This window comes from Lissotriton helveticus, chromosome 9 (genome assembly GCF_964261635.1).
Source record: "Lissotriton helveticus chromosome 9, aLisHel1.1, whole genome shotgun sequence".
In the NCBI taxonomy this organism is placed as follows: Eukaryota; Metazoa; Chordata; class Amphibia; order Caudata; family Salamandridae; genus Lissotriton; species Lissotriton helveticus.
The window spans coordinates 796,814,658-796,829,783 of NC_136070.1; the positions used below are offsets into that span (position 1 = coordinate 796,814,658).

General features: G+C 48.8%; 1 protein-coding gene across 2 annotated transcripts in view; it reads left to right on the plus strand.

The window, feature by feature from the left end:
• The window catches only part of LOC144782981 (prolactin-releasing peptide receptor-like), a 322,613-nt gene that overhangs the window by 85,939 nt on the left and 221,548 nt on the right, over positions 1-15,126 (plus strand). The window contains exons 1-2 of one of the 2 annotated variants that reach the window (XM_078662197.1): positions 13,106-13,162; positions 13,259-13,326. The exons of the other annotated variant lie outside the window; for it this stretch is intronic. Of the exons in view, the coding sequence (XP_078518323.1) occupies positions 13,322-13,326 (5 nt within the window). The 5' untranslated portion in view covers positions 13,106-13,162; positions 13,259-13,321. Of the gene's footprint in view, positions 1-13,105; positions 13,163-13,258; positions 13,327-15,126 lie in introns of those variants that run through there. 2 annotated transcript variants of the gene reach the window in all.

The following is a 15,126-nucleotide window of genomic DNA, read 5'->3' on the forward strand; positions in this document are numbered from 1 at the left end:
ATGAATCTATCCAGCCGCAATCTATCCAGGGACGAAATAAGTGTATTGAGTAAAGGACTATCCTTCGTGCCTACCTCACACGTCAACAAATTCAACATAAAGGCAGAACTGGCTAGATTTTTATGTAAGATCAGACTGAGAAACTTCTTTCTACATAAAACATTGCCAAGCAATACCTCCATTACTGGACTACGACCACCATCAACCTTCACGCCAACCATGGCATCAGTCTCGCATAAGGTTTTGACCTGCGAGAGTATGGTGATGAGGGATGTGCTGAAGACATGTGATACAAGACCGTTTGTGAGACACAACATCTCAAAAGCAGAACGCACAGCACTCAACTCACTAAAAAGAACAAAACGGTGGTAATAAAACCGGCAGACAAGGGGGGTGCCATAGTGATCCTGGATGTGGAGGACTACAAAAAGGAGCTCTACTCGCAACTAAGAGATGGTGTAAGCTATAGACCAATACGGATCAATCCCACCAAAGAGATTAGACTTGAGATCCTGGCCATCACTGAGAAAGATAAAGAAGAGGGCTTTCTCACAGATAAGGAGTTTGAAAATCTGAATGTGAAACAACCGAGGGTGCCAACCATCTACATCTTACCCAAAGTCCATAAAAATCCTGAGAAACCACCTGGCTGACCCATCATATCGGGTTGCGGCTCCCTGCTTGAACCGCTGTGCAAATATGTGGATGTTTTCTTAAAGCCACTTGCTGAAGCCACATCCTCCTATCTAAGAGACACTATGCAAGTCATAAACTTAGTGGACCACAAACCTTTTGACAAAGACAGAGAGCTACTAGTTACAAAGGACATCGTCTCGTTGTACAAGAGTATCCCGCAGGCACAGGCACTACAATCAATGAGAAGAGCCCTACAAAGGAGACCATTACCTGCAGGAGTTCCCACTGAGTTCATAATTGATTTATTAGAAATCCAATGTCAAAGAATTTCTTTATATTCCAAAACAATTTCTATATCCAAAGCAAAGGTGTGGTGATGGGGGCAGCCTTCGCCCCTGATTTAGCAATTTTGTTTATGGACGACTACGAGCAACAATGTATTCTCTCACCCCAAAACCCTTACCTCAGTATGATTTCTGAATGGCGGAGGTACATTGATGACGTCCTGATGATTTGGACTGGGAACGAAGAAGAACTGACCTCATTCACATTATGGCTCAATACACAATCAGATGACATTAAGTTTACTATGCAGGCTGCCAAAGAATCAATTGACTTTCTCGACATAAGTATAAAAGCGAAGGATGGCAAACTGTATACTAAATTGCACAGGAAACCAGCCGAACGGAATACCCTTTTGAGGTACTCAAGCCACCACACCAGAGGATTACGGGACAATCTGCCATTTGGCCAGTTCCTCCGTATCCGGCGGAATTGCAATTGGAAAGATGATTTCTTCATAGAATCAGATGACCTCATTGAGCGCCTCTTGGAGAGGGGTTACCCGAGGAGACTAGTCAGAAGGGCTAGGAAAAGAGCGTGGTACAGTGACAGGGAAGCATTACTAACACCCAGAGAACGCACACAAACGGATGACAGGATGATTTGCGTAACAACCCACTGCACCAAAAGTAACGAGATACGGAAAATAATCAATAAACATTGGGATATAATTGGAGACACAAGGGGCGTGGCTAAGCACGCAACGGGAATGGCCGCCTTGGGGTAGAGCTCCACGCCGAGCTCCCCTTCCCGGCGCATTTCTCCGATAAAACCCATCTGCAGACGGCGGAGAACCACCGGCGCTGCCACCGGACACCATTACCTATCACCCGGCTGACTTTGGGGACGATCGGCATACCCGTGGTACACCGGAGATTCCGCGAAGCGGTGACCGCAAGCTTCGCTTCCGATCTCGGGAGGCGCCCAGGAAAGACCGCTGCTTTGGCGGGAGACACAGGCCCGGAGTCGAGGCCTACATGCCCTGAGACCGCACGGCGCTGAGGTGGGGTGCGGAGACGGACAGCGGAACCTGGCTGGCCCTGTTCGGAAGACCCATCAGCTGAGTGCTGCCTGCCCAGACACTGGACCAGCGGTGCAGCGGAACGAGGACGGGTGAAGCCGGTCTCACAGGCACGTCTGGGAAGCGGGGGAAGTGAAGCTGCTCCACCGGCCACGGAGGCCTACCCCCACCCGGACACCCTGCCCATTCCCTAGGAGGTTGATAGCGGCGGGGCTGGACGGCCACGAGCGACCCACGGTACGCAGCTGGACGGCGGAGCCGGCCTAACCAACAGCGCATCTGCTGCAACGCGCCCACGTGCTGGCCAGTGACGGTGAGACTGCACGGGCGCCCTCGGCCCAGAACACAAAGCGCTCGCAACACCTCCTGCGCCACGCAAGTACCGGTGCAGCCCGCATGGCCGGCCGCTGAGCTTGACCCACCACAGTGTGGCGCGTGCTGACCCGGAGCCAAGTATCAGCCCGAGCACACCATCCCAATCGACGCCAGGCGCCGCAGGCCGCAGACACGTGGACGCGGACACGGACGCCCACCCACCTCGGAACCGCGAGCACGATGCAGTAGTCACCTACCTCACAGCCGGAAGATCACACACCCAGGCTGGTCCTCTGAGGGAGAAACGCGCTGCTGGACCGGGGACGACGAGGAGGTACAGATGCCTAACGGCCCCAGAACACGAACCGGAGCCAGCAGCGTGAGCACGAAGGGCAAGATGGACAAGACTGGGAAGAACGCTGACCCGGACCAAACGGCGGCAAAACTAGACACCATGCTGGCGGCGATGGAGAGGCTCGAGGAATCAATACACCTGACCCGCACCTCCTTGGCCACCAAAATCGACAGCGTGGTCATCGACCTCACGCACCTGAGGGCGGATCATAAAAAACTGGCGGAGCGCACCACAGCCCTGGAAGGTGCACTGCAGACACTTCAACCTCATGCCGACCAGTCACATAAACACATACAAGATTTATTGAACAGGGTGGAGTTCTTGGAGGACAGAGCTGAAGACGCGGAAGGTAGGACCCGTAGAAACAACGTATGCTTGGTTGGGGTTCCGGAGAAATGGGAAGGGAGGACCCCAGAAGAACACATGGAACAGTGGCTGAAGGGCATTCTGCCGGAGGGAACGCTCTCCCCGCACTTCGTAATAGAACGAGCTCACAGGGTCCCCACTAAACCTCTGACGACAGGCTCCAACCCGAGACCCATGCTGCTCCGCATAATGAACTATCGGGACAGAGACTCCATACTGCGAGAAACACGCAAGCTCCAAGAGGTCCGGATCGAGAACGCGTCGGTAATGTTCTTTCCAGACTACACTGTACAGGTCCAGCGGCAAAGGCACGACTTTCTGGCAGTGAAAAAGCGACTGAGGCAGATGGGCCTCCAATACTCACTGCTGTTTCCCGCGAAGTTGAGGGTAGTGGCCGGAGAACGGACTCATTTCTTTACGGACCCCACGGAAGTGGAAACCTGGCTAGACAGGGGAGTGGATACAGAACCCAAAACAACTACAGGTCCTGCACCCCGGCGGCAATCCGGAGGTAACAGACGAAGACGTCGGCCCCGCCAGAGAACCCAGACGGGATCACAAGCAGCGACAAGAGCTCCCCCTCCAGCGGATGCCAAGCGGCAGGAGAAGCAGGACGCCCTGCGCCTGGTGATGGAACTCAGCGGATCCCTTGCACGGAGCGAGATGGCGGGCGGCAGCATGCAGGAACTCCAAAGTGACGACAAAGCCATTTATGGTGTGCCGGACTCCCAAACTTCGGAGGAACGGCCTGATGTCACTCCCCAAACGGCAGACTACATCAGCTAACTGCACGACGAGCACAACAATCTGCAGGTACAATCACGACTGACCACCACAGCGGACCTGGAACGACGCAGAAGCAACGGGGACTGCTCGTGACAGCGGACTACACCTCCAACCCTGCATGCTGCACATGGGACTCACACACGCCGAACAGCTCCTCAATGAACGTGAGCCCAAGAATCAGCATTGGTTGCCTACACTCGGTCAAAGTGTAGCTATGAGGGCGCTTTGCTTCGCCTGGTGGAAGTTCGGATGGGACACGTAATGTATAGAGCTTCGTGCATGTGCATAATGGGTTCACTGTCTGCAAGGGCGGCTCAGACTGCTACATTCCTCCCGGGAAGGCAATAGGCCTTCACACAACAACTGTATTGACATAGAACCACGGTTCACGTGCACATAGCACAAACACCCCCTTAGATTTGAATTCTGTTGCTCTCCTAGAGAGTATGGACGGGAGCACGTTTCGCATCCGACCTTTTGGTATTTTGAAAGCTCATAATGTTCATTGGCTTACTGTTCCGTTAGCCATGTTTCCCTCCCCTCCTATGGTCACAGTGAAAGGGCGTGCCAACTTAGGCGTTTACTTCATTGCAGGAACCGTTTACATGACGGTGGGCACAGGATGTATAGGGTGGTGGGGGGAGGGATGGGCGGGGGGTTTTGTTGAAATATTGTAATGTCAGCCATTAAGATATGCACGTGGAATGTGAGGGGTATACATACGCCGTCCCGACGTTATCAAATTTACTCGTACCTCAAACGCCATCACATACAAATTGCCCTCCTACAAGAGACACACCTTAGCGCCACGAAAATTCCCACGCTACGACGCAGGTGGCGTGGACAGATATATGCTACGGGTTTCTCGTCGTATGCCCGGGGGACACTGGTATGGGTCAGGCCGGGCACTCCATGGACCACACAGGATGTACACATAGATCCCGAGGGCAGACACGTGGCAGTCCACGGTAGGTTAGATGGCAACCCACTAGTGCTAGCCTCAATATATGCGCCCAACGCGGGGTTGGCAGATTTCCTTCACCATTTGTCACACACTTTGGCCCCTTGCCACGGAATCCCCTGGGTACTTGGCGGGGACTACAATGGCTCCCTGGATCTAGCGCTAGACCGCTCTCACCCCTCACCGCCCAACTCACAGGCACAGAACACTACGAAAGCACTGCAGGCCAGTGACTCCAGTGGTCCACACAATGGGGTCTACATGATGCGTGGCGCACTCGCAATCCACACTCCAGAGTCTACTCCTACTATTCGGGAGCGCACGCCCTGCATGTACGTCTTGACCGGTACATGGTGACCGGCGAGATCCTACTCAATGTCACGGATACCTATTACATGGGACGCATGCACTCAGACCACAATCCACACCTACTGGAACTGACGTGGGAACAACCTCGGCCACCGATACCCACATGGCGGCTACAACCTGACCTATTACTGGACGGCGCATTTAGGGGTTCCATATGCACACAGACAGCGCAATATTTCGAAGACAATACAGGCTCAGCGTCGACGCCACAGATTGAATGGGACGCTTTTAAAGTGGTCCTCAGGGGACAATGTCTGGGCACCCAGGCTCACTCCCGACGGCAATTAGAGACAGAACTCCGACGTCTAGAATCAGACTTGCTGCGAATAGAACAGGCAGCAGCCACAGACACGAACACTGATTTATTACAGGCACGGGCAGAACATGACAAACTGATTGACAGGCTGAAGAACATCAATTACAAAGCACACTCGGCCCGCACACATCACATTGGAGACAAGCCTGGCAAGCTGCTGGTATGGCTGATACAACGCGAAAACCGCGAAACGCCAGTGACGGCGGTTCAATCAACAGCTGGCCCGACGGTGTACACGCAAGCGCAGATACACGAGGCCTTTGTGACACATTATGACGCGCTATATAAGTCCCGACTTCTGACCAAACAACCCACCATAACTGCGTATCTGGAAGATGTCACGCTGCCTACCCTGACAAATTACCAACAAGACGACCTGGGGTCGCCGTTGATGGCGGAGGAACTCCGTGAGGCCATCTTTGCTCTCTCGAATGGCAAGGCCCCGGGCCCCGATGGGTTGCCAGCGGAATATTATAAGGCATGCTCTGACATCCTGATCCCAGAGCTCCTCAGGGTATAAGCGGCGGCACTGGAAGACTTGACCTTACCCCAGTCTATGAATGAAGCGACGCTAGTGTCCCTTCTCAAGCCAGGTAGAGATGGCACGCTCCTCGGCTCGTATAGACCCCTAGCGCTGCTAAACACAGATTATAAAATACTAGCTTCAACTCTCGCCCGACTAGTGCCGGACTTGATACACAATGACCAGAACGGATTTGTGCCAACCAGATGCACCTCCCATAACATACGGAGGCTGTTCCGAGTACAAACGTACGCAGTGCAGGATTGGCCTAGGTCGGGCTGCCTAGTCCTTGACCTAGAGAAAGCATTCGATTCAGTCGAATGGCCCTACCTACTGTCCGTGTTGTGTAAATTCGAGCTTGGGGAAGTCTATATCGAACTAGTGGGATTGCTGTACAGACACCCTGTGGTGCGAGTCCGCACAGGCAAGCTGCTATCTGACGCCATAAGGGTGCGGCGAGGCACCAGACAGGGCTGCCCGCTATCCCCATTGCTCTTTTCACTAGCGATTGAACCCCTAGCTGACATATTGCACAGTAAGTGCGCGCACTGGGGCATCCCACTGGCGGATGGCATGGACACGGTCTCGCTATATGCGGATGACCTCCTTTTGTATATCAGGGACCTCACCCAAATACCACCAGACCTCTCGGAGATCTTCAAATCCTTTGAGACCGTGTCGGGCCTTAAGGTAAACTGGGCCAAGTCAGGGGCGTATTCGTTCAACCCAGACATTCCAGACCCTGCAATTATGATTAATGGCGAGCGACTGCCGTGGCACCATACCACGTTCAAGTATCTAGGAGTATACATCTACAGGACGCCCCAGGACATACTGGACGGCAACCTGACACGTCCATAAGGTCCCAAATTGCCTTTTGGAAATCCCTACCACTCAATGTCCCGAGCAGGGTGACATTGACGAAAATGATCGTTCTCACCAGGCTCCTATATTACTTCGCCAACATACCAGTATATGTGCAGGCACACACCTTCAAGGAACTGGCATCCATGATCAGGGACCTGATATGGAACACTGGACGACCCAGAGTGGCCCTGCAAAAACTATATGCGCCAATCAATGACGGTGGCCTTGCGGTACCGAACCTCGAACTTTACTATCTGGCAGCCCAGCTACAATGGGTAACTGCCTGGCTCGCGGGAAACCGCCTGGAAGACACTGCCACGATTACGGATGTGCTGACCTCCACACAGATACATACTCTATTCCACCCCCTGACACACCCGAGGAGAATGGCCCAACTACATGTAGATGTGGCGGTGAGGTGTTATGTCAGAAGCCTGCGGCTCATGAGACTGACCAAACCATATGCCCCAGCGCTCCCGCTCCTAGGCACCCCCAAGTCCACCTCTATAGTCACTGAAACGGAACTGGAACACTGGACGCACACTGGAGTAGACACCATGGCGGACCTGTACGCCGATGGAGCCCTGATACCTTTTGAGACGCTGGCCGCTGACACGGGCCTCCCACCGGGGCAGTTTCTACAACACGCCTCCTTGCTGTCGGCATACACACAGCGGTGGGGTAGCATCACTGAGGAACTGCCAACACATCAATTGATACAGAGCCTACATGTCATGGGAAACGGTACACATGTAGTGCACTGGCTACACCAAGCACTGTTATCACACACGCAACACACGTTACAACCGCTGCGTGACAAGTGGGCGGCAGACAGGGGGAGGGACTGGACAGATAAGGAGTGGAAAATGATACTACTGGGCCCCGGACACATACCCCGTAACGCACGCTTCAGACTGATCCAGTTCTATATACTACATAGAGCGTACCTCTCACCCAGCAAAATTAACCAATACTTCCCGGGTGCTACAGCTAACTGCCCGAGATGTGCACTGGAAGGGGCGGACTTGCTACACATGCTGTGGCAGTGCCCACGGATTAAGGCATACTGGAGGGCAGTGCTAGTGATACTAGACAAACGCACAGACACGGTGATACCGCACACGTGGGAGGCATGCATACTGGGCCTGTATACACGAACCAAATCAAATAAAGTTCCCTCTCGTTTCTGGGACCTTGGCCTCCTCACGGCAAAAAGACTGATCACAAAACACTGGAAGCGAGCTACACCGCCCCTAACAGAACACTGGCACACATCCCTGGACAACTGGGCGAAAGCGGAAAGCACCACCCTCCACAATGAGGAAACAGCAGGTCTACGACAGTTCCCAATTGCGGCATTGTGGGATGTAATGCTAAGCTCCTTCCATAGGGAATGCCACCTAGCACGGAACCCAACAGACATCACCCAACCGGTCGATACCAACGACACACCCCCTGCTAATACTCCATGAGGGCAGACATGATGATGCTCCACGCAGCACTGCCCTCATGCTGAACACATACCACAACTGACCCATTGCCCTCCCCATAGCCGTACTCACTCCCATAGTTCATATTCAATGACGCACGCACACCCCCCTACATCGGTGCATCCTCGACTCGACGCACACGTCACACTTTCGAACCAGATGACCATACCCCCCCTTCCCCTTTCCCCTTTTCTGTCCTTTGTCCTTTTTTCTTTCCCTCTTTCCTCCATTGTTTCTTTTGGAAAGTTATATCCTCTGTTGCGCTAACACGGTTGGAACATTTGTGATGAAACATTGCCATGATGTATGAAGCGAAGAACTAATGCATTGTGTGGCATGCCCCGCAACCATGACAGACATCGTTGAGATGTAGTACCATGCATGTTGTTACATTTATGTTTTTATTCCTCCTGTGATTTCAATAAAGGATATTTAAACAAAAAAAAAATACATAATTGGAGACACAATTGAGATGCCTAAACCACCCATTCATGCTTTCAAGAAGGCGAAAAATATCAGAGACTTTGTAGTCCGCTCCTTGCTGGACACTCCGCCGAATCCCACTATTCAAGACCTATGGAACTTACCCGGGGGTGGTAGGACACTTCAAATGTACAAAATGCAAAGCGTGCTCTACATGCCAAGAAACTAAAACATTGTCACATAACAACAAGACAATAATCTTGAAATCATTCACTAACTGCAATACAAGCGAAATCATATGCCATTATCTGCCCATGTGGTTCTATGTATATCGGCCAAACCAAGCAAAAGGTGAAAAATCGCATTCTGCAACACTGCAGTAGGATTAGATGTAATACTCAGGGGGGCCCCCTTGTAGAGCATTACACAACATATAACCATACACCTGAATCCATGAAATGGTTGGTAATTGAGAAAATCACCCTAGGGCCTCGGGGTGGCAACATGAGCTCCACCATGAATATCAGGGAATGCAAATGGATGCATTTTTTCGACACAGTCCGTAATGGACTTAATGAATTAGACGCTACGTATGCACAGATGGCAGGTCTTGACCCTGAATAGTCAATAATGAATCACTGAGACTTATGACATAACCAAGCAAGACATTAGGGCTCTACAGGTTGCATTACTATTGTTTATCTAAATTCTTGAGGTCTCTGACCACGTTAGGATCAAATAACAACGTAATGTCTGGATCTGCATGTTGCCCTAACAATCATGTTTATTATCTAATGCTTAATGTCCTTGACCACCTAACGGTCAGTCTTTCATGGATATAATAACATTTTGTGGGTCTGCATGCTGTATTACCAATCGTGTTTCAGTAAGACAAGGTTATGGCACTTGTCACAGGTGCTGATTCTGTACTTATTTAGAGAAATGTGCATTTAAGCGAACCCATATGTACATGTTCCTAATAATGACACAAGTGTGTGCTGCCGATATGATCATATGAATGTATTTTCACATTCTCGTATGCTTTAAATTTTCCATTACACAGCTAAAGCAAAACTTCCATTCACTGTGATGATTGTCATCAAACTATAATACATCGGATATGTCATTACGATAGTTGTCTTTGAAATTTATGCTTTAATTTGGCGATACCAGAGATACGCAAACGAGGCTCAAATGTTTCCCTTTCACAATGCTCCCTTATGGCCCAGGTATGACTACGAGCTGATAGGCAGTTAGGAGACGAGCCCCCGAGCAGCATCTAGCGGCTGCGCCTCGTACACCGAGGTATTTATCAGCATGAGTCGGGTGGGCTCACTCTGACGGAAGGCAGTGAAGGTGAAGGTGGAGGTCCACAGGTAGGGAGAAGTCCAATCTGAGCATTCCTTTGTATTGAAGTTTCAGCTAATAACGCGGAGTATGACACCCTTGTGGTGTCAGACCATCTTTAAAATAGACACGATGCCTCTCCTACATTTTGAAAATTACATAACAGACCTGACTTTCAATTTAATTTACCGCCCGCATGCATTTGCTCTCTTCAGGCGCATTTGTATCTCGGGGCACATTAGGATACTATAAATAAACAACGAGTGCGCTATACGCGCTTTTGAACCACTATATATCTAGGTTTACCCTCGCTGATAATCGCGGCAATTTATTGAGTATATTTGCGCCCATACACTTTTTGGGCTTTTAATTTTCACGCAACACAGCGCACCACAGGCAGTACTATCAGCCTGGGGTACCGCTATTTACCACAGAGATCAACTGGTTTTTTAGACGCAGTCCCCCCTGATACCCTGACACCGGCTGTTAAGCTCTACACAAATGGTCTCTGTGCTTACTTAAGGTCACCTGCAAGGCCTTGGAGCAATCATATAGGAGTAGATTAGACACACTGTCTGGTGACCTAATGCAGACGTATCCATATTTAATAAAGACCTTTCTGCTGCCATTGAGCAAATTGCGCCAGTACAGAACCTCACCTCCCCAAGATCTAAACCTTCAGCTCCCTGGTTCACAGTGGAACTACGAGAGAACAGAAGCAGATGCAAAAAATTGGAGCGCTCATGGCGCCAGACATACGATCCAGCTGCCAAAACCCTTTATAGATTGGCTCTTAAAGAGTTTCATAAACTCAAACATAGCATCATGAAAGAGCACTTTGCTGAAAAAATTCAAAGGGCGAAAAATTCTACCAAGACCCTCTTTAACATTGTTAAAGAGTTCGCTAATCCTCTTGCCCTGGCCTGCCCTGTCACTCCTAGTCAATTGCTTAGTGATGGTTTGTCAGATTTCTTCTACGAGAAAATCGCTAACATCATGGCAACAATCCATCAGAATCCCATAGTAGTAACTGCAGATCATGACACGACTCATGCTGAAGTGTTTACTTCATTTAAACCCATGTCTAAAGACTATGCTTTGTCTCTGCTCATAAAATGTAAGTCGGGTTCCCCGCTCGACCCAGCCCCGGCCCAGATTTTGAACGACATAGCCCCGCTATTGATTGGCCCTTTGCTAGAAATATGGAATTCCTCCCTGCAATCTGGTCTTTTCCCTTCCCTGTGGAAACATGCGATGTTGTTACCAATTTAAAAAAAAAACTGATGCTGACCCATTATGTTTCAGCAATTAAAGGCCCATATCACTTCTCCCCAAGCCAGCAAAAGTTTTAGAGAAGGCGGTACATGAGCAACTGTCCGAATACTTAGAATCTAACCAGTTGCTACATGATACCCAATCAGGATTCAGGCCAGACTTCAGTACAGAGTCAGCTTTACTTGAAGTGTCTGAGTCAATCCGCAAGTGTGTGGATAGGGGCGAGGAGGCCATGTTGGTCCTCCTCGACCTATCCGCAGCATTTGATACCATCTCGCATGATATCCTGTTGGTTCGCCTTCAGGAGATGGGCATAGGAGGGATCCCGCTGGCTTGGGTGAAATCCTTCCTGACGGATAGAACACACCAGGTTTTTCTCAGACCATTTGTCTCCACGGAGAAGCCATTGACATGGGGGGTTCCGCAGGGTTCAGCACTCAGTCCCCTCTTATTTAATGTTTATCTGCTGCCGCTGGCGAAAGTGGTTGAATCCTGGGGCGTCAGAGTGGTCTTTTATGCTGATGATATTTAGCTTGTGTTTTCTTTCAAAGACCACTCTGAAAGCTCCTTGGCTAATTTCCGCCCTTGCCTGGTGAATACCGCCTCCTGGATGGCCTCTAACAATTTAAAATTGAATACCGACAAGACGGAGGTCTTATTTTTTAACCAGAAATCTCCAATTCCCGCTGATATTTGGTGGCCGTCTGAGGTTAACCCTCCCCCGGTACCAGTTCAAGCTGCCCGCAATTTGGGTTTTATATTTGATACAGCTTTGTCATGTAAAACTCAAATCAATAAAGTTTCGTCATCTTGCTTTGGGAAGCTGCGAATGATTAAAAAAATCATCCCTTTCCTCCCCCTTGACTCTCGCAGGACGGTAGTCCATGCACTCATAACGTCTCATTTGGACTACGCTAACAGTCTGTATGTTGGAGCTCCGGCGTATCTCATTAATCGTCTTCAGACAGTGCAGAACTCAGCGGCCAGGCTGATCTGTAATATTCCCTATCGCCACTCTATTTCACCTTATTTGGCCAAACTGCACTGGCTACCAGTGAGATACCGCTTACAGTTCAAGGCCTTGGTCCTTGCCTTTAGAGCTCTTAATGGTCGAGGCCCTGCTTACCTGAGCCATAGACTCAAGATGACACAAGCAACTCGGGACCTTAGATCTAATCATCTTCGCCTAATGTTTGCCCCATGATTCCATCTTGCACGTACGGGTGGTAGGGCCTTCGCGGTGGCCACCTCCAAACTCTGGAACCAACTTCCGCTGGAACTCAGATTTCTAACATCAGAGCCTCGGTTTCGGAGGAAACGTAAGACCCGGCTCTTCTCTCTGATCTAGCCCTCTCTGATCTTCTCTGGTTGTCGCATGTCTACAGCGCCGGGACACTCCCGTTGGGGGTAGCTGAGCGCTTTACAAGCTTCAAAATAAATAAATAAAGGTTACACAAAATGCTGCACCTTCTGTGCCTTGTCCATGGGAACGACGTTTCCACACACAATGTTGACGTAACTATTCTAGAATTATTACGCGACACTCCAGCAGCCTGCTAATTCAGGTACTGTTGTGCGTACACGGACTCTACTTTCAATTGGTGATTTTTCACTTACCACTCTCCATTTTTAATGTTTCTCAGATTCACCCATGTAGCCTGATTGTTCGGGCACCCTAAGATGGCAGATTGACTACGCCGCGTGATTGGATGTGATTAGAAGCTCTGGTATCTGGTGATTTACACCCGGTTTTGACCTGCCCCCTCCTGAGTAAGTCTCGCCCCTAATGAAACTACTCCGTATTCGTGATAACTCAGGTTTGTCCCCCAATGTAATCAAGGGACCCCTCCTTTTCTATTCCTATAGATCAAGCTAACAAGCGAGGAACTTCAGAAAGGTCCTGGACTGTAGGTCATTTGCAGACCGTACATGAAGTAGGTATCTAGCATGTTGATACCCATTGACTGTGTTAGCATTCACCATAGCCAGCCAATTTGTTTCTTTTTCCTTTTTCTTTTTTCTTCTTTCCTCTGTACATGGATCTCAGGCCCCATACACCTGAGATCCATGTACAGAGGGATAAAAAAGGAAAAAGAAACAAATGAAGTAGCAATTTACAATCTGTGTATCATCGAGATAAAGAGATATGAACATTTAGTCGTAAAGATACATTGAGACTCTCAGCTGTATTGCCTTCCTATGTTGTTTTTACTGTGTTTTTGTTCACTAGTATGAGTATGTATGATTTTGAGCGAATGATGTGGAATGAATGACGGATAGACTGCTAGCACTTTATAGTTTATATGTGGGGTTCATATCAAGTTTATCACTGTTAATAATGAATTCCTAGCACTGAAAAAATCAAATCTGTATAGTAAAAAAATATCAAAAAATGCTATATTTAAAAAAATGCTCTCTTATCTCAAGCTATGATAATGAAAATAAATAGAAAATGTAAGAATAATATGTCTGCCTGAATACTCTTTACAAGTGTTGCATCCTTGTGAAATATCTAGATTTATTCAACTTTTTGAAAGCAAATAGGTCAGATTAGAGGTATTTGTTTATAGTTGCTGTCTTCTCGCCTTCCTCTAGACCTAAAATCAAATTTGGGAGTACCCTTGTTATATTTTTATGTTACAATGCTGTGCTTTACAGAGTTGTGAATATGTGAAAGAATGGGGTGGGAGCGTAAGCAATTTGGAGTCACTATTTTGGAAGATAAGGCAAGCCAACTGACAACGTTGTATTTTGTTTTTATAAGTGGCAGGAAAGATTATAAAGCACAAAACACAGTTAGTTCTCCAGTTATCTGAACCCTCCACCCCCCACTCCCCCCAAAACGCTACAAACACTCGCAATTGATCTGGACATGACCCCTTCGCTATACATGATCGTAATTACCTGATTTCCCTCGTAGAAGCGATTACTTGAGGGGCTGCAGAACAGGGTAGCAATAATACCCGGCAGCACTGTACTGATTGAGCCCGGGCCCGCCTAAGTGGACATGCTCTTTATTTAATTGTAACACATCACGCTTGTTCAAAATATTCCAGATGCTGACAGATGAGGCTTCCTAACTCCTCTGCATAGCATTCCCACATGGATTGCTCGGGGCCCACAAAGGCACATTCCAAAAACGTAACTGCATGTATTTATAACGAAGCTATACAGTAGTATGCAAATGAATGAATAGCATTGCAAACAACTCAAACATGATGGGTTTTAAAAGCCGCCATGCTCCGCTGTAGGTGTTGAAATGCAAGGCAGTCAGCATCACAAATGGAAGGAAAACATTGGGTTAGTTACAGTAGAGGAGAACCTTTCTCAAGTCCCCATGAGCTGCGCGGCGCCCCAGGCAAGTTCTGATGGCGCATTGGGGTGCCGCGGCGCACAGTTTGGGAACTACTGGCATAGCCAATAGGTCTCACCTTTGGGACCTTATCATTTTTTAGTTATGATTTACGTTATCGTGGGTGAAAGCTATTCTATTTATTAGGCATATTATAGAACTGCATTGAGAAGTACGTATTTAATGTTTTATTTTGTATAACTAAAATACAGGGTACATATGAACAATAATAATAATAGGGTAGGAAATTACACTGCCAGAGAATTGAACACAATGGTTCACATAGAGAGACACGCAACAAACACTCAATCTTTGAAACACGTGCTCAAAGAGCTACACATGATACACAGCGTCACTCAAACCACAACTTTGAAATCATCAT